The sequence below is a fragment of the Calypte anna genome, chromosome 2 (assembly GCF_003957555.1).
Source record: "Calypte anna isolate BGI_N300 chromosome 2, bCalAnn1_v1.p, whole genome shotgun sequence".
NCBI lineage: Eukaryota > Metazoa > Chordata > Aves > Apodiformes > Trochilidae > Calypte > Calypte anna.
The window spans coordinates 149,867,756-149,885,425 of record NC_044245.1 but is presented as its reverse complement, the minus strand read 5'-3'; the positions used below and the strand labels follow the sequence as shown (position 1 = coordinate 149,885,425).

At 49.3% G+C, this 17,670-nt stretch overlaps 1 protein-coding gene across 1 annotated transcript; it reads left to right on the top strand.

The window, feature by feature from the left end:
- Positions 1-473: 473 nt before the first annotated feature.
- On the top strand, positions 474-15,539 carry TOP1MT (DNA topoisomerase I mitochondrial). The gene is made up of 11 exons (XM_030444895.1): positions 474-593; positions 1,065-1,252; positions 1,971-2,115; positions 4,054-4,197; positions 5,278-5,463; positions 6,750-6,818; positions 8,450-8,564; positions 9,039-9,166; positions 10,880-10,974; positions 13,796-13,945; positions 15,156-15,539. Exons 1-11 carry the CDS (start codon positions 474-476, stop codon positions 15,256-15,258), a joined length of 1,443 nt encoding a protein of 480 aa, XP_030300755.1. The 3' UTR covers positions 15,259-15,539.
- The last annotated feature ends 2,131 nt before the right edge of the window (positions 15,540-17,670 follow it).

Genomic DNA, 17,670 nt, shown 5'->3' with positions numbered 1-17,670 from the left:
AATTCTTCAGTCTGGATGAAAAAAGGCTCTGAGGAGACCTTGGAGAAGCTTCCAGTACCTGAAAGGGGTTGTAGAAAAGCTGGAAAGGGATTTTTTACAAGGGTATGGGGTGAGGGGGAATAGTTTCCAGCTGAAAAAGGGAAGATTTAGCTGAGATCATGGGAAGAAATTCTTTGCTGTGAGGGTGGTGAAACCTTGGCTTGGGTTGCCCAGAGAAGCTGTGGCTGCCCCATCCCTGGAAGTGTCCAAGGCCAGGAATTAGATGGGAATTGGAGCAGAGGCAGCCTGGCCTTCTCTTCTTGGGATGGATGTGCTTGGGGGAGCTGGTGTGGCTCCTGCCTCCTGATTTTTCTGCAGAATTATCCACGAGTCCCTGCTTCCTTCTCTGTAAAGAGAAGCAAAGATCCCAGCTCTGCCTGGAATCACTTTTGCCTCCTGGCTTGACCCAATTCTGCTGATTTCTTGCTCAGGAGATGACTTCAGAGGAGCAGGAGATAATCAAGGAGCTGAACAAGTGTGACTTCAGGGAGATCCACAAGTACTTTGTGGAGAAAAATGAGGCACGGAAAGCTCTCCCCAAAGAGGAGAAACAGGTGAAGATTTGGTTCCTAGGACATCTTGGAGACCAGCTTAGAGCATCCTGTCTCTTTTTCCTGGTGTTACATCCTGGTCTGGGACTTCTTTGGCCCAACTCCATCCCCATTACACCCCCCCCCCCCTCTTTTCATGAGGTTTAGCTGCAGATGCTTCATGTTTCATGGCTCTGCAAGGTACCACTCAGCCCCAGGCCATGGTTTGAGGTTCTGCTCTGTCCAGAGGATGGTGGAACTTGCTCAGGTGGCACCTAAATTTATTCCATCATCACATCATGCTGGTTCAGCATCATTGTGAGGGTTGGTAAAGGAGGTGGAGATGAGCCATGTGTTGGGAACAGATTAAATCCATGCTCACCCTTTCCTCCAATCCTTGGGGCTCTGGCTTTCCTGCCTTGTTTTCTCCCTGGAATGGAGAGCAGGGATGGGCAGCCCCAAGCCATGGGATTTTCAGCTCTGTGTTTGTTTCAGAAACTGAAAGAGGAGGCAGATAAAATCCAGGAGGAATATGGGTACTGCATCCTTGATGGACACAGGGAGAAGATTGGCAACTTCAAAACAGAACCTCCAGGGCTTTTCCGTGGCCGTGGTGACCACCCCAAAATGGGAATGCTGAAGAAGAGGATCATGCCAGAAGATGTTGTCATCAACTGCAGCAAGTGAGTTGCCATGGGAAGAGCTGACCTCATGGGGCTGTTTTGGGGGGACATCTCCTTGGCCTGGAGCTGCTGGGGGGTTTTCTCAGCTCCTCCCATCACTGCTTTAGGAACCCTGAAGCTTCAACCCACTGCAGGCTCTTTGTCATCTTCTGGTCACCTCCAGATGTCTGCTGTGGAGTTGGGTCTGATTTAGCTTCTCAGTGGTCAGGAGGTTGGGCAGCAGATCCATCTCTTGCTGGTGCCCACACTGCTCACCCCAAATCAACAGCAAACACCCCAGTGCTTCTTCTATGGCCTCTTTGAGACAACTCTGTGTTTGTCCTGTGCTCCTCTTCCCAACAAGCCATTCCTCCTCATTTTGTGGGTCCCTCATGCTGGCTGGGAACATCAGGATCTTCACTGGAGGGAGGAGAAGCAGTGATTTGGTTAAGAGTGGTTGCCTTCTAATTATAGAACTTTGATTGGTCATAAACTACCACTCCTAAGAAGACCTTGTGGCCTTGATTTAAACCACTCTCCTCCAGCCCAGGAAGTTCTCCTGATGTCCAAAGGAGAAGATAAAATTCCTGTGGAACAATTTTAGGTGGTCTCCAAGCTTTCTGTAAGAAATGCTTCAATGTATTGAGCATCCTTGGCTTGCTGTGAAGAACCAGTTGAGTTGCTGACCTGTTTCTTCTCCATCATGGTCTGAAGGTTGTAACCTTGCTCTGTTTTCCAGGGACTCCAAGATCCCTGAGCCACCAGAAGGGCACAAGTGGAAGGAGGTGAGGTTTGACAACACCGTCACTTGGTTGGCCTCCTGGACAGAAAACATCCAGAACACTTTGAAGTACATCATGCTGAACCCCAGCTCCAAGCTGAAGGTTGGAGTGATGCTGCTGTTGATTTTTTTGGGGGTGTTGGGGTTTTTTTTGTCAGGTGGAAGGATCAGGGGAAAGCAGAGATGTGACATGTCAAAAAAAAAAAAAAGTTCTTTTTGTTCTTCCCACCCCTTCCAAAAAAGAGGGCAAACAATTTCTTGGAATGCTGTTGGGTGGTGAGAGAATCACAGAATCATTTGGGTTGGAAAGGAGCTCTGGGATCATCAAGTCCAACCCTTGATCCACTCCCCCCGTGGTTCCCAGCCCATGGCACTCAGTGCCACATTCAGTCTCTTCTTCAAAACCTCCAGGGATGGAGAATCCACACCCTCCTTGGGCAGGAAAGAATTTTTTCCTAATATCCAACCTAAGGGTGATGGAGCCCAGGCTGCCCAGGGAGGTTGTGGAGTCTCCATCCCTGGATTCATTCAAACCCCACCTGGATGTGTCCCTGTGTCACCTGCTGGAGGTGACCCTGCTCTGGCAGGGGGGGCATTTGACTCTGTGATCTTCCAAGGTCCCTTCCAACCCTTAATTTTCTGTGATTCTTTGACACTGTGAGGAGGAAAAGATGATTTGCCCAGAGAAGCTGTGGATGCCTCCTTAGTGTCACGGTTTAACACTGGCCTGGCAATTAAACCAAATAACAGACACTCTCTATTAATGTCTCTCTCCTCCTTGATAAAGAAAGGAGAGAGAATAAGGGAGAGAGACTGGTGGGTTGGAAACTAAACTACACAGCTTTAATGAAACAGGAATGAGAAATAGGAAAAATTACTAAATATATACAAATATCCAGGAAAATGGAAACCACATTCCTCCCCCTTTCCCCCAATAACTCTCCCATCCCCACCAAGGCTGCAGGGCAGCCCTTGGAAAGTCCAGGCTGGACTCCTGGGGTCAGCAGCAGTGGGGAGCTGGAGGCAGGAACACACAGATTCAGGCTGGCATGGATCAGGAGCACAGGCAGAGGAAGGGACGGGATCCTTTCAGGATGCCGGGTGAAGGAAGGGAAGAAGGGAAATCAGGAAATCCAGAAGTCTGGAAATCCGGAAAAGATCTGGCTTGGCCCTCGTGATGCCTCAAATTTATACTGAGTGTGACGTATATGGGATGGAATCCTGTTTGGTCAATTCTGGCATCTATCTTGTCTGTTCCTCCCCAAAGGAGGGCTGCAGGTGGGACCTCTTTATCCTCCTGGACAGTAAAATGTTTTCCTCAGAGCTGAGCAGTGTCCTTGGCTCTGCACACCAGTCTCTAGCAGTAACTCTAAACATCAAGTGTTATCAATCCTAGAAGCACACACTGTCTGAGAAACTTGCTGTTAATTTCAGCAAGTGCAACTACTTACAAGAGACTTCGCTAAAAGCAAAAGTACAAGACAGAAAATCCCCTTTATCCTGGCCCAAACCAGGACACTTAGAAATGTTGAAGCCCAGGTTGGATGGGGCTTGGAACAAACTGGGCTGGTGGGAGGTGTCCCTATCCATGGGAGGGGGTTTGGAATTAGATGATCATTAAGGTCTTTTCCAACCCAAACCATCCTGTGATTTTATGATTTAAAGCTACTTCCTAACCTCAAAACAAATAAGGAAACTGCCTGCAAGTTGGGCATCAGTGATCAAGTGCCTTGTTGGTCCACACTGGTGGCATCCAAGCATCCAAGCTTGGCTCTTCACATCCTATCTGCTGGCTGCTTGGGCATCTCCAGACCATGAGCAGCTCAGACTTGGCCAGGATCCCAGGATCCAGCAGAAGGCACAGAAAACCTGGATAAACAGTTTCTGTTTTGATTTTTCCATGTCCTGGATTTTTCTCTAGGGGGAAAAGAATGGGGTTTGAACAGTATTAACTTCTGGAGATGTTTCCAGAGCAGGGTTTGGCTGGTAGGGGTAGAAGGAAGGTGGGGAACTGGTTGAAAATGTCAATTTCTCTTTCTAGGGGGAGAAGGACTGGCAGAAGTATGAGGTAGCTCGGAGATTAAAGGATGTTGTCCATAAAATCCGAGCTCAGTACCAAGCTGACTGGAAGTCCAAGGAGATGATGAAGAGGCAAAGAGCTGTGGCCCTCTACTTCATTGATAAGGTACCTGCAGTCTCACCTTGGCCTCCAGTTGCTCCTTCCCTGGGGAAGTTGGGATTTAACTTCCCTGATCCACCCCAACCTCTAGGATGTTTTGTGTCTGTGGATGCTCCCCAGAGATGCTCCTCAGGGGGAAGAGTGGGCAGGAAGCTGGGGGCAAAGGACCTCTGGGGGTGTTGGTTGACACCATTGGAATGTGTCCAGGTGGCCAAGAAGGCCAACAGCATCCTGGCTTGTAACAGCAATAATGTGGCCAGCAGGACCAGGACAGGGATCATCCCCCCCTGGGCTGGAAAGAGCTGAGGGTGCACCTTGAATCTTGGGTTCAGTTTGGGGCCCCTCACTGCAAGAAGGACATGGAGGGACTGGAGAGGATCCAGAGAAGGCCAACAGAGCTGGAGAAGGGTCTGAAGGACAAATCTTGGAGTGGTTGAGAGAACTGGAGAAAAAGAAAGTTGAGGGGAGACCTTCTTGCTCTCTGCAACGACCTGAGATGAGGTGGGAATGAGGTGCATGTTGGGGTCTTCTCCCAAGAAACAATCCACAGGACAAGAGAAAATGGCCTCAAGGAGAGGTTTAGATTGGATATTAGGAAAAAGAAAAATGTTTGCAAAAAGGGTTGTGAGGCCCTGGCACAAGCTGCCCAGGGCAGTGGTGGAGTCAGCATCCTTGGAGGGACTTTAAAGCTGTGGAGATGTGGTCCTGATGGTGCTGATGTGATTTCGTGGTGGACTTAACTCTGTGCTAGGTTAGATTGGACTCCAAGGTCTTTTCCAGCCAAAATGATTCTCTGGTTCTCCGCTGGGATTCTGTGATCTGGGAATTGTCATGGAGGCTGCAGTTGTGTGGCAGGACAGGGGCTGTGCTCTCCTTCTGGACTTAACCATGTGATGGCAAAGACCCTCCCTAAAGAGCTGAATAACTTGATTTTAGGCAGCTTATTTTAATTTTAGGGTGTCTCAGAGCAGTGAAATAGCCTCCTACTGAAGGTTTTCCTCTCTCCCTGTGTCCACATCCACTTTAATAACTTTGGGAAGGGGAATTCAGGTGGGCTGGGTTGGATGTCTCACTGTCTCCTTCCAGCTGGCCCTTCGAGCTGGCAATGAGAAGGAGGAAGGGGAGACTGCAGACACAGTTGGGTGCTGTTCCCTACGTGTGGAGCACATCAAGCTTCATCCCAAGCTGGATCAGATGGAGAACGTGGTGGAATTCGACTTCCTTGGGAAAGACTCAATCCGTTACTACAACAAAGTGTCCGTGGAGAAGATGGTGAGTGGGGAGGGAAGAAATGGGGTGGCAGAAATGGCCTCAGAAACAGAGTCAGGGGGGGAGCTTGGGTGGCTTGGGTTGTCAATCCCAAATCTCCATCTACAAAAATCTACAAATCTACATCTGAATGGCAAGGATGCCTCCTGGGCTTTAAAACCAAGGTGTCAGATGCAATAATGATGGGTGGGGAGGTCCCAAATATGCTGAGCTTGACCTGGAGAAGGGGGAGTTCACAGTTTAACACTGGCCTGGCAATTAAACCATGTGACAGCTGCTCTCTATTAATCCCTCTTCCACTCCCTGATAAAGAAAGGAGAGAGAAGAAGGGAGAGAGACTGATGGGTTGGAAACTAAACTACACAGCTTTAATGGAACAGGAATGATAAAGAGGAAAAATGACTAAATCTATACAAATCTCCAGGAAAATGGATCCCAGGTTCCCCCTCCTTTCCCCCAGTAACTCTCCCATCCCCACCGTGGCTGCAGGGCAGCCCTGGGAAAGTCCAGGCTGGACTCCTGGGGTCAGCAGCAGTGGGGAGCTGGAGGCAGGAACACACAGATTCAGGCTGGCATGGATCAGGAGCACAGGCAGAGGAAGGGATGGAATCGTCCCAGGATGCCCAAGCAAAGAGGGACAGGGGAAGAAGAGGAAGCAGGAAGGGCTTTGCCCCTGGTGATCCCTCCAATTTCTCCTGAGAATGAGGTGGATGGGATGGAATCCTCTGTTTGGTCAGTTTTGGCCATTTCTCTTGTGTGTTCCTCCCCAAAGGAGGGCTGCAGGTGGGACCTCTTGACTCCTTTTCTCCTTCCAGAGGGCAAAATGTTCCTCAGAGCTGAGCAGTGGCCTTGGTTCTGCACCCCATTCTCCAGCTGGAACTCTAAACATGGAGTGGGATCAGTCCCAGCAGCAGACACTGCCTGAGAAACTTGCTGTTCAATTCAGCAAGTGCAGCTCCTTCCAAGAGACTCAGCTGAAAGCAAAAGTCCAAGACAGAAAATCCCCTTTATCCTGGCCCAAACCAGGACAGGAGTAAAAAAAATTTTAATGGTGTTTGTGGGGAGCACCAGGGACAGAGATGGGGGAAAGCAGCCTGGAGCACCAGTGGCTTTGGGGTGTCCTGGTGGCAGACCTTGATGCTGAGAAGGTTGGTGATGTCATGGGATGTGTCCAACATGAATCTAAATCAGAGTCCATCTGCATGAGGAGGCAGATGGAGAGAAAAGAGATGTCTGGGAGCAATTTCCTTCCTGCTCCCTGACCAGAGCCATCACTTTCTCCACTTTAGGTGTTCAAGAACCTGCAGCTGTTCATGAAAAACAAGGACCCAACAGATGACATCTTCGACAGGCTCAGTGTGAGTTTATAAAATCATAGAATCATAGAATTGCCCGGGTTGGAAGGGACCTCAGAGATCATCAAGTCCAACCCTTGATCCACTACTGCTGCAGTTCCCAGCCCATGGCACTCAGTGCCACATCCAGTCTCTTTTTAAATATCTCCAGGGATGGAGAATCCACTACTTCCCTGGGCAGCTCATTCCAATGTCTGATCACCCTCTCCCTAAAGAAATTCTTTCTAATCTCCAACCTAAACCTCCCCTGGCACAACTTAAGACCCTGCCCTCTTGTCTTGCTGAGAGTTGCCTGGGAAAAGAGCCCAACCCCCCCCCTGGCTCCAACCTCCTTTCAGGGAGTTGTAGAGAGTGATGAGGTCTCCCCTGAGCCTCCTCTTCTCCAGCCTCAACACCCCCAGCTCCCTCAGCCCTTCCTCCCAGGACTTGTGCTGGATCCCTTCACAGCCTCCTTGCTCTTCTCTGGACCTGCTCCAGCACCTCAATCTCCTTCCTGAGCTGAGGGGCCCAGAACTGGACACAGGACTCAAGCTGTGGCCTCCCCAGGGCTGAGTACAGGGGCAGAATCCCTTCCCTGGACCTGCTGGCCACACTGTTCCTGATCCAGGCCAGGATGCCATTGGCCTTCTTGGCTACCTGGGCACACTGCTGGCTCATGTTCAGCTTCCTGTCAATCCAAACTCCAAGGTCCCTCTCTGTTTGTCTGCTCTCCAAACACTCTCTGCCCAGCCTGTAGCGCTGCATGGGGTTGTTGAAGCAGCACTGATGGCCCAGAAGGGAGCTGAAACTAACTTGTGGCACCCATGTTCAGGCCGTGGTGCTGTGGTAGTGTCACCCCTTACCCTGGTTTTAATTATCTCCTCTTCTGAGTCACCACTTTCTATCCTGGTAGCATCTCTGCTTCTCTAAACGTGGGTGTGGCTGCCTGCTTGCACCCACAGGTAACTCATGTCCCACCTGAGGAGGTGGATTTCTGCTCCTTTCCTCCTCCAACTCATCTGCCTGGGCTCTTTTTAACTTGGGAAGTTATTTGAGGTGTGTGAAACCTCAGTTCTTTGACACTTTTTGTACCTTGCCAGGGCTTGGCAGGAGTGTGAGAGGATGCTGGAGAAATGTGCTGCAGACTTTTCCTCCTGATCTCTACCCCTCCACAACAACATCCTCCCTCCTCCTCTTCTTCATGGTTCCCCTCTCCCTTCATTCCCTAAACAGCCATTTTCCCATCTTTCCTCTGAAGAAACTGCTCTGGTTAAGCAGGATTCATCTGTGATAGGTTTGCTTGGTCCCAGTAAGGCTTCATCCCAACCTCAAGTGACTCTTCTTGGAGTCTTCTTCTTCCAGTCCAGCTGTAGCCTGAGGTGCTCTGTAGATCAGAGATGCCAGGTGGGATCTTGGATGTGCTCATTGGACACAAATGAGCAGAAATTGACTTCCAGAGAATTTTTTTTCATGGGTTTAGGTGGAGTTCATGGTAGCATTGGGTAGATGAGAACCTGACTCAACAGATAGGTCTGTAAGCTAGAGGAGATTTAATGTCTTAGTTGATTGCTTAAGAAGGAGATTGCCTGAAAATTGATTGTTCTTGTTCTCTTCCTTCCTTCTTCCTCTACTTTGTCCTGTCTTCCTTCCTCCAGACAACCATCTTGAACAAACACCTCCAGAAGCTGATGGATGGTTTGACTGCCAAAGTGTTCAGGACCTACAATGCCTCCATCACTTTGCAGGAGCAGCTCAAGGCTCTCACTAACTGTGAGTTCCTAACAGTGTTTGTCACATCAGTGGCTGCCTTGGGGTGACAATGGGCTCAGGGTTGTCCATCCATTCCTTTGGGGTCTCTAGAAGTGCCTGCTCCTCCTTGGCAGGTCATCCACCTTGTTGTAGAGGGGTATGTAACTTATGAAGTGTGCAGCTGGTTGGGGACTATGTCAGATGTGAAATAGTTGCTTGCATAGTGATAATCTGACTAACTAGTGGCCAAAATGGGAATATTTTTTACTTTTGTCCCCTTTTTTGCCTTTCTGGTTGGTCAAATTATTTTTTTTGTGATGAGGCTCAACACAAAATTCAACGATGCTCAAGTGTCCTTCCTCAGTTTCCCCAACCAGCATTGCTCTCCCTTGAGAAAGGGGAGGAAAAGTGAACAACTTATTGTTGTTCTGGTCTGTTCCCTCCCCTTCTCAACTCCTTGGAAGGAGAAATAGTTATTTTTCCATTGATTTCCAGTTGAAGGCAATGTTGCAGAAAAACTCCTCTCCTACAACCGAGCCAACCGAGCTGTGGCCATCCTGTGCAACCATCAGAGATCCACACCAAAAACTTTTGAGAAATCCATGCAAATCCTCCAGGCCAAGGTGAGACAGACCCAATTGAGAGCTTCCAAACCTCATCTCATCACCAATACATTTTCTTTGGGGGGGAGGAGAGGCAGGATGAACCTTATGCTTAGAGAGATCACATTGCTCAAGCCTATCAGGGAATAAACCAGGAGTGGTGGCTTTTAAATCAGTGCAGACACATCAGTAACCCAGGGGTGGAGAGGGATGGGATAAGCTCAAATGCTGGATGAAGGGCAGCTTGCAAAGAGTTTGGCGTTTTGTTTTTTTTTCCTCATCATTGGGTGTCTTCAAGCTTATGTCACAGTTTCCACACCCTTGGCTCAGGACCAGGAAAATTTGGTTTTCCCATTTGGCTGCTTCCTGGAGGGCAATTTCTTGTGGTTGCTGTGAAAATACCTCAAAGTACCACTTTGAATTGTCCTCAGCTTTTGTTGATATTCTACTGGTGAGCTTGGGACTTCCCAGTGGGCTCCATCACTGTCACGAGCCAGGCAGTCTCAGGCAGTTGCCCAAGATGTGTCCCCAGGGATCAGTGTTGGGCCCAGTTCTGTTTAATATCTTTATAGATGATTTAGATGGGGGGATTGAGTCCATCATCAGCAAACTTGCAGATGACACCAAGCTGGAGGGGAGTGTGGATCAGCTGGAAGGCAGGAGGGCTCTGCAGAGGGACCTGGACAGACTGGAGAGTTGGGATGATTCCAATGGGATGAGGTTCAACACGGCCAAGTGCCGGGTCCTGCACTTTGGCCACAACAACCCCATGGGGAGCTCCAGGCTGGGCACAGAGTGGCTGAGAGCAGCCAGGCAGAAAGGGACCTGGGAGTCTGGATTGCCAGGAAGCTGAACATGAGCCAGCAGTGTGCCCAGGTGGCCAAGAAGGCCAATGGCATCCTGGCCTGGATCAGGAACAACGTGGCCAGCAGGTCCAGGGAAGGGATTCTGCCCCTGTGCTCAGCCCTGGTGAGGCCACAGCTTGAGTCCTGTGTCCAGTTCTGGGCCCCTCAGTTCAGGAAGGAGATTGAGGTGCTGGAGCAGGTCCAGAGAAGAGCAAGGAGGCAGTGAAGGGATCCAGCAGAATTCCTGTGAGGAAGGGCTGAGGGAGCTGGGGGTGTTGAGGCTGGAGAAGAGGAGGCTCAGGGGAGACCTCATCACTCTCTCCAACTCCCTGAAAGGAGGTTGGAGCCAGAGGGGGGGTTGGGCTCTGCTCCCAGGCAACTCTCAGGAAGAGAAGAGGGCATGGGCTTAAGCTCTGCCAGGGGAGGTTTAGGTTGGATATTAGAAAGAATTTCTTTCTGGAGAGGGTGCTCAGACATTGGAATGGGCTGCCCAGGGAGGAGGTGGATTCTCCATCCCTGGAGGTTTTTAAGAAGAGACTGAATGTGGCACTGAGTGCCATGGGCTGGGAACCGCGGAGGGAATAGATCAAGGGTTGGACTTGATGATCTCAGAGGTCCCTTCCAACCCAAAAAAAAAAAAAAAATCATCACTGTCACAAACCAGGCAGTCTCAGGCAGTTGCCCAAAATGAAGAGGTTCAAATGTTTCTGGCTTCAGTATTGTGAGGAACATTTGCAAGAATGTAAGAAATTCCTCAGGTCCTGCAGGGACAAGTTGCTGGAGTAGGACTGGTAAGAAATTGAGGAATGGGGTTTGACAAAGGAAAGGAGAAGAGGGAGGAAGATGAAAGCTCCAGGAGCAGGGATTGACTTTGTCTTTGCTTTCACAGATCGATGCCAAGAAGCAACAGGTGGAGGAGGCCCAGCAAAAGCTGAAGGAAGCTGAAGATGAGTTTGAAGAAACAAAAGATGCTAAAGCAGAGGCGTGAGTGACTTTTCCTTACATCCCTAGTTTGCAGAGGGATCTCTGTCCCCACAGAGCTTGGGGATGGTTCAACCCAACACCCTACTTGTAGCTCATCAACCCCGGGATGCCCACGTTGGTGCCTCCTGTCTCATGGCAGCCTGGAAGATGGGTGATGGCCTCCTGAAAGGTTTTTTGCAATTGTAGAATGGCTGAGAGCTCCTCTGGGGGGGGATTTTTTTGTGATTTGGCATCTCTGAATACTCAGGTTTCAACCCAAGATGCTGGCTTGGAATTATCTTGCAGGTGCCATGGTGCCAGGGATGCCTGGCTTGGGGTTAAAGATGAGGAGGAACTGGTGTGGTTTGCTCATGGGATGCTCAAGGGGTGGCTTGTGGGCTGTTTGATCCCTGCAGTAATCATTGGATGAGGTCTGTCCAAAGCTGTGTGTCGGGGTTTAACACTGCCCTGGCAATTAAACCAAGTGACATCTGCTCTCTATTAATGCCCCTGCCCTCCCTGATAAAGGAAGGAGAGAGAATAAGGGAGAGAGACTGATGGGTTGGAAACTAAACTACACAACTTTAATGAAGCAGGAATGAGAAATAGGATAAAAAATGACTAAATCTATACAAATATCCAGGAAAATGGATCCCAGGTTCCTCCCCCCTTTCCCCCAATAACTCTCCTATCTCCACCCAGGCTGCAGGGCAGCCCTGGGAAAGTCCAGGCTGGACTCCTGGGGTCAGCAGCAGTGGGGAGCTGGAGGCAGGAACACACAGATTCAGGCTGGCATGGATCAGGAGTACAGGCAGGGGAAGGGATGGAATCCTCCCAGGATGCCCAAGCAAATAGGGAGAGGGGAAGAAGGGGAAGAAGGAAAAGGGTTTGAGCCTGGTAATCCCTCCAATTTCTCCTGAGGATGAGGTGGATGGGATGGAATCCTCTGTTTGGTCACTTCTGGCCATTTCTCTTGTCTGTTCCTCCCCAAAGGAGGGCTGCAGGTGGGACCTCTTGACTCCTTTTCTCCTTCTGGAGGGCAAAATGTTCCTCAGAGCTGAGCAGTGGCCTTGGTTCTGCACCCCATTCTCCAGCTGGAACTCTAAACATGGAGTGGGATCAGTCCCAGCAGCAGAGACTGCCTGAGAAACTTGCTGTTCATTTCAGCAAGTGCAGCTCCTTCCAAGAGACTCAGCTGAAAGCAAAAGTCCAAGACAGAAAATCCCCTTTATCCTGGCCCAAACCAGGACATTGTGTCCTCTCCCAGGGCCCAAATGGGACCTGCTGAGCAGAAACAGAAAGCTAGAGCAGAGCCATGAGTTATATTTTCTGTTTTACTCTGGGACTTTGTGTGTTCTCCTCCTGCCTTGTGCTGCTGACATGCAAAGGAGGTTGTTGTAGATGGGGGTTGCTCCTGAAACCTGGATTTGAGGAGGTGGCTTTTGCTGGGTGCTGGCTCCTGTGCTTGCCCCATTTTTGGTGGGAAAAATTCTATTTTAAAAAGGGTCTTAGGAGCTCAGTGTGCTTGAGGTGGTTTGGTGCTGAAGGGAATATTCTGCTTGGCCATTCAGATGGGTGGAGAAGAAACTGAGGTTCAAAAAGGCCAAACATAAGGTGCTGCACTGAGAATTATGGTTTGGGTTGGAAGGGACCTTAAAAATCATCCAGCTCCAACCCCCTGCTTGGGCAGGGACACCTCCCACTAAACCAGGTTTTTCCAAGCCCCATCCAAACTGGATTTGAACACTTCCAGGGATGGGGCAGCCACAGCTTCCTTGGGCAACCTGTTCCAGGGTCTCCCCACCCTTAAAATAAAGAATTTCTTCCTAATGTCTAACTTAAATCTACATTTTTCCAGCTTAAAAACCATTAACCCTTGTAGGGAAGAACAACCCCATGCACTAGTACAAGTTAGGGCCTGGCCTGCTGGAAATCCATGGAAAAAGGGCTCTGTGGAAAAAAAACTCTGTGTAAAAAGCCCTGGGAGGAGTCCTGGTGGACAAGAGGATGAGCATGGGCTAGTAATGTGTCCTTGTGGGCAACAAGGCCAATGGGCACCTGGGGGGCATCAAGGATGGTGGGGCCAGCAGGTTGAGGGAGGTTCTGCTCCTTCTCTCTCCTGGTGAGGCCACATCTGGAGAACTGTGTCCAGGTCTGGGCTTCCCAGTTCAGGATAAGGATAAGGAATTACTGGAGAGAGTCCAGCACAGAGCCACTGAGATGCTGAGGGCAGTGGAGCAGCAACCATGGAAGGAAAAGTCTGAGCTGGGGCTGTTCAAGCTGGAGAAGAGAAGACTGAGAGGGGAGCTCATCAAAGTTCTGGGAATATCTAAAGGGTGGGTGTCAGGAGGATGGGATCAGACTCTTGCCAACCATGTCCAGTGAAAGGAAAAGGAACAGGGGTTACAAACTGGAACACAAGATGTTCAGTTGAAACATAAGGAAGAGCTTCTTTACTCTATTTATTTATTTTATCTATCTAATTATCTAATCTATCCTATTTACTTTTATTCCTATTATTTAGGAATAACAGCACTGGAACAGGCTGCCCAGAGAGCTGATGGATTCTCCATCTCTGGAGAATTTCTCTAGCAGGAAGTTTGGACTAAATGATCTTCAGGGGTCCCTTCCAACCCCTGAAATTCTGTGACTCTTTATTATTTCTAGCCTCAAGCTTTTTGGGACCAAATATGAGTGTAGAGCCTGCTCTGAGCTGGAGCTTCTTGGATTCCCACCACATTCCCAAATAGCAGCATCAGACCAGAGCTGATTTATTTTTGACTCCTGCTGCTTCTCTTCCAATTTTAAGATGCTCTTTGTGTTGCTCTTCCTCTGCTCTCAGCAATGTGGAGAAGAAAAAGAAGCTCCTGATGAGGTTGGAAGAGCAGCTGGGCAGGTTGAACGTCCAAGCCACGGATAAGGAGGAGAACAAACAGATTGCTCTGGGTACATCCAAGCTGAATTACCTGGATCCCAGGATTAGCATAGCTTGGTAAGTCTTGGGCATGCTGTGGGTTTTTTTTTCCTATAATTTTCCTTTATAGACATGCAGGTTGCTGGAGAGGATCATTGGGGTGGGAGATAAACACATGCCTGAGCCTCTGAGGGAAAGGAAAAGAGTTATAGGAAGGTTAGAACTGGAAGGGACCTCAAAAATCATCCAATTCCAACCCCTTTGCATGGCCAAGGGCTCCTCCCACTAGACCAGGTTGCTCAGAGCCCCATCCAACCTGGCTTTGGATGCTTCCAGGGATGGAGCTTCCACCTCCTCTCTGGACAGCCTGTTCCAGTGTCTCACCATGCTCACACTAGAGTATTTCCTCTTCATTTCTAACTTAATTCTCCCTTCTTCCAGTTTAAAACCATTGCCCCTTGTCCTCTCACTACAAGCCCTTGTCAAAAGTCCCTCCTCATCTTTCCTGTTGTCCTTCACTAGAAAGCTGCTGTTAGGTCCCCATGGATCCCTCTCTTCTCCAGGTTGAAAATCCCCAACTCCCTCATCCTGTCTTCATAAGAGAGCTGCTCCAGCCCTCTGATTGTTTTTCTGGTCCTCCTCTGGGCATCCTCCAACAGGTCCACATCCTTCTTGTGTTTCCCTGCATAGAAAAGTTGAAAAGAAACCTTCCCCAACCCTGAAGGTGTTTAGAGGAGGACAGCAAAATCCAAATCTAAGGCTTCCCTTAGGTGTTTGTGGGGTTGTTCCTTCTGAGTTTAGGGCAAGAAAGTGTAATTATTGATCTGGATGTGTAAAGACAAGTTTGTAAGGAGCTTGCATGGGTAGAGGATGCTGCACCCTGAGTGGAAAGAACCTTATCACTCTTTACAACTACCTGAAAGGAGGTTGGAGCAAGGTGGGTGTGGGTCTCTTCTCCCAAGGAACAAGTCATAAACCAAAAAGAAATGGTTTTCAGTTGTGCAAGGGGAGGATTAAGTTGAATATTGGGAAAAAAAAGATTTACCAAAGGGATGGCAAGCCCCAGCACAGGGTTGTTGTGGAGTCAACAACCCTGGAGATCTTTAAAAGCCACACGGATGTGATGCTGAGGGACATGGAGTTGGCTGTCTGCTGAGTTAATGGTTGGATTTGATGACCTTAAAGGTTTTGTTTCCAACCAAACCAACCCTAAAACTTTGACTCCGTGGTGGTGGGAGCAGAGCAGGATGGGCACCACATCCCCACTGCTCTCCTGTGCTCTCTCTAGGTGCAAGAAGTTTGGTGTGCCCATCGAGAAGATCTACAACAAGACCCAGAGGGAGAAGTTTGCCTGGGCCATTGACATGGCTGATGAGGACTTTGAATTCTGAAAAAGTGTCCTTCACATTACCTTGGGTTCATTTGGTGCTGCTGGAAAGGTTTTTTTGTTTTATGCAGATGTTGCAGGGGTTGAGTTGGGATTTTGTTTAATAGGAGAGTTTGATATGGGGGTTTTGTGCCTTTTTTTTTTTTTTTTGCATATGAAAAACCCATCCCAACTGCAGTGACTTGGATGTGAACTTTTAATTCCTCTTCAGAGTTGCCAAGTGCTTTGGTAATTTCTTTTTTTCCTCCTCCCATGTCTTGGAAAAAGTTTGAATGAGAGCTTGAATTGTGCTGATAAATGAGATTTACCTCTAATCCTGTCTCCTTGATGTAGTTGGAGCTGTGCTGCCCTTTTCAGGCTCTTGACTTGATGGGGAAACAAGACCATGACAGCACCAAAACAGGCAGATGTAGTAGAAAATCTGGGTTTAGGGGTCAGGGGTGCACTAGGAGGAAGGGAAAAATCTCTGGGATTTATTTGCTAGGTTATTTTGGGCCTCCAGAGGGGCAGAAAATTGTGTAATTTCAATAAATGCCAAAATGGGAAAATGTGGGGAAGGAGTTGGATGTCATGGCAGAAGAAACTTTTGTCATGGGACCTGGACAGACTGGAGAGTTGGGATGATTCCAATGGGATGAGGTTCAACAAGGCCAAGTGTCGGGTCCTGCACTTTGGCCACAACAACCCCATGGGGAGCTCCAGGCTGGGCACAGAGTGGCAGAAAGGGACCTGGGAGTCTGGATTGCCAGGAAGCTGAACATGAGCCAGCAGTGTGCCCAGGTGGCCAAGAAGGCCAATGGCATCCTGGTCTGGATCAGGAACAGCGTGGCCAGCAGGTCCAGGGAAGGGATTCTGCCCCTGTGCTCAGCTCTGGGGAGGCCACAGCTTGAGTCCTGTGTCCAGTTCTGGGCCCCTCAGTTCAGGAAGGAGATTGAGGTGCTGGAGCAGGTCCAGAGAAGAGCAAGGAGGCTGTGAAGGGATCCAGCAGAATTCCTGTGAGGAAGGGCTGAGGGAGCTGGGGGTGTTGAGGCTGGAGAAGAGGAGGCTCAGGGGAGACCTCATCACTCTCTCCAACTCCCTGAAAGGAGGTTGGAGCCAGGGAGGGGTTGGGCTCTTTTCCCAGACAGCTCTCAGCAAGACAAGAGGGCAGGGTCTCAAGTTGTGCCAGGGGAGGTTTAGGTTGGAGATTAGAAAGAATTTCTTTACAGAGAGGGTGATCAGACATTGGAATGGGCTGCCCAGGGAAGTAGTGGATTCTCCGTGTCTGGAGATATTTCAAAAGAGACTGGATGTGGCACTCAGTGCCATGGGCTGGGAACTGCAGCAGTAGTGGTTCAAGGCTTGGACTTGATGATCTCTGAGGTCCCTTCCAACCCAGCCAATTCTATGATTCTATGATTCTAAGAAGGAGGGAAGGGAAGAGGCTGTATTAAATATCAGGTTTCAGGTTGCAGGTACAAAATTCCCCTTAAATTATCATCTCATTCCAACCCCCCTGCCATGGGCAGGGACACCTTCCATAAGATCAGGTTGCTCAGATTCCCATCCAGCCTGGCCTTAAAAACTTCCAGGGATGGATGGGGCTTCCACCACCTCTCTGGGCAACCTGTGCCAGGGTCTCACCACCCTCATGGTGAAGAACTTCTTCCTAACTTCCAATCTAAATTAGAGTTTGAATCCATTCCCCCATGTCCTATCACACCCTGACATCCTAAAAAATCCCTCCCCAGCTTTCCTGTAGCCCCTTCAGATCCTGGAAGGCTCCAATAAGGTCTCCTCAGAGCCTTCTCCTCTCCAGACTGAATAACCCCAACTCTCTCAGTCTGTCCTCACAGGAGAGGTGCTCCAGCCCTCTGAGCATCCTCTTGGACCTTCTCTGGACACATCCCAGCACATCCATGTCTTTCTTATAACTGGGGCTCCAGAACTGGATGCAGAACTCCAGGTGGGGGTCTCCAAAAAGGGGTTGAATCCCCTCCATGAACCTCCTGGCCACCTTCTCTTGGTGCATTACAGGGTTGTTCTCCTCTCTCTCCTTGCTTCTCTCCAAACCCACCATGCCTGCAGCAAAACTGAGGTGGTTTAACTCCAGCTGCTGATGCTGGAAGCCTTGTGCTTGCTTCTTGTGCTGCTGCAGGTGAAAAGGACCAGGTTGGAATGGGGGTTGGGTGTAATCCTGAAGGGCTCCTTGGCCATGCTCAGATGCTCTGGATGTCAAAAACCTTCCTGTGTCACCTAAAGAGTAATTTGCTTTTCTATAAGGGCTTAAATGAAGTGTCCCATCCTCAAAGGGTGTCTTACCCTATAAATCAACTTTATGGGGCTTGACCATTTCTGTAAAAAAAAAAAAACACCAAAAAAAACCTTAATGAAAGCAAGGCTGGAAGTCCAAGTGCAGGGGAGGTATGAAGCAAAG

What these genes read in the sequence shown, in the direction of transcription:
- TOP1MT (XM_030444895.1), top strand. Translation starts at nt 474, where the DNA reads ATGACTTCAGAGGAGCAGGAGATAATCAAGGAGCTGAACAAGTGTGAC. An exon ending in GTTGTCATCAACTGCAGCAA is followed by an intron (nt 1,253 to 1,970) that starts GTGAGTTGCCAT and finishes TCTGTTTTCCAG; the next exon opens with GGACTCCAAGATCCCTGAGC. An exon ending in ACCCCAGCTCCAAGCTGAAG is followed by an intron (nt 2,116 to 4,053) that starts GTTGGAGTGATG and finishes TTCTCTTTCTAG; the next exon opens with GGGGAGAAGGACTGGCAGAA.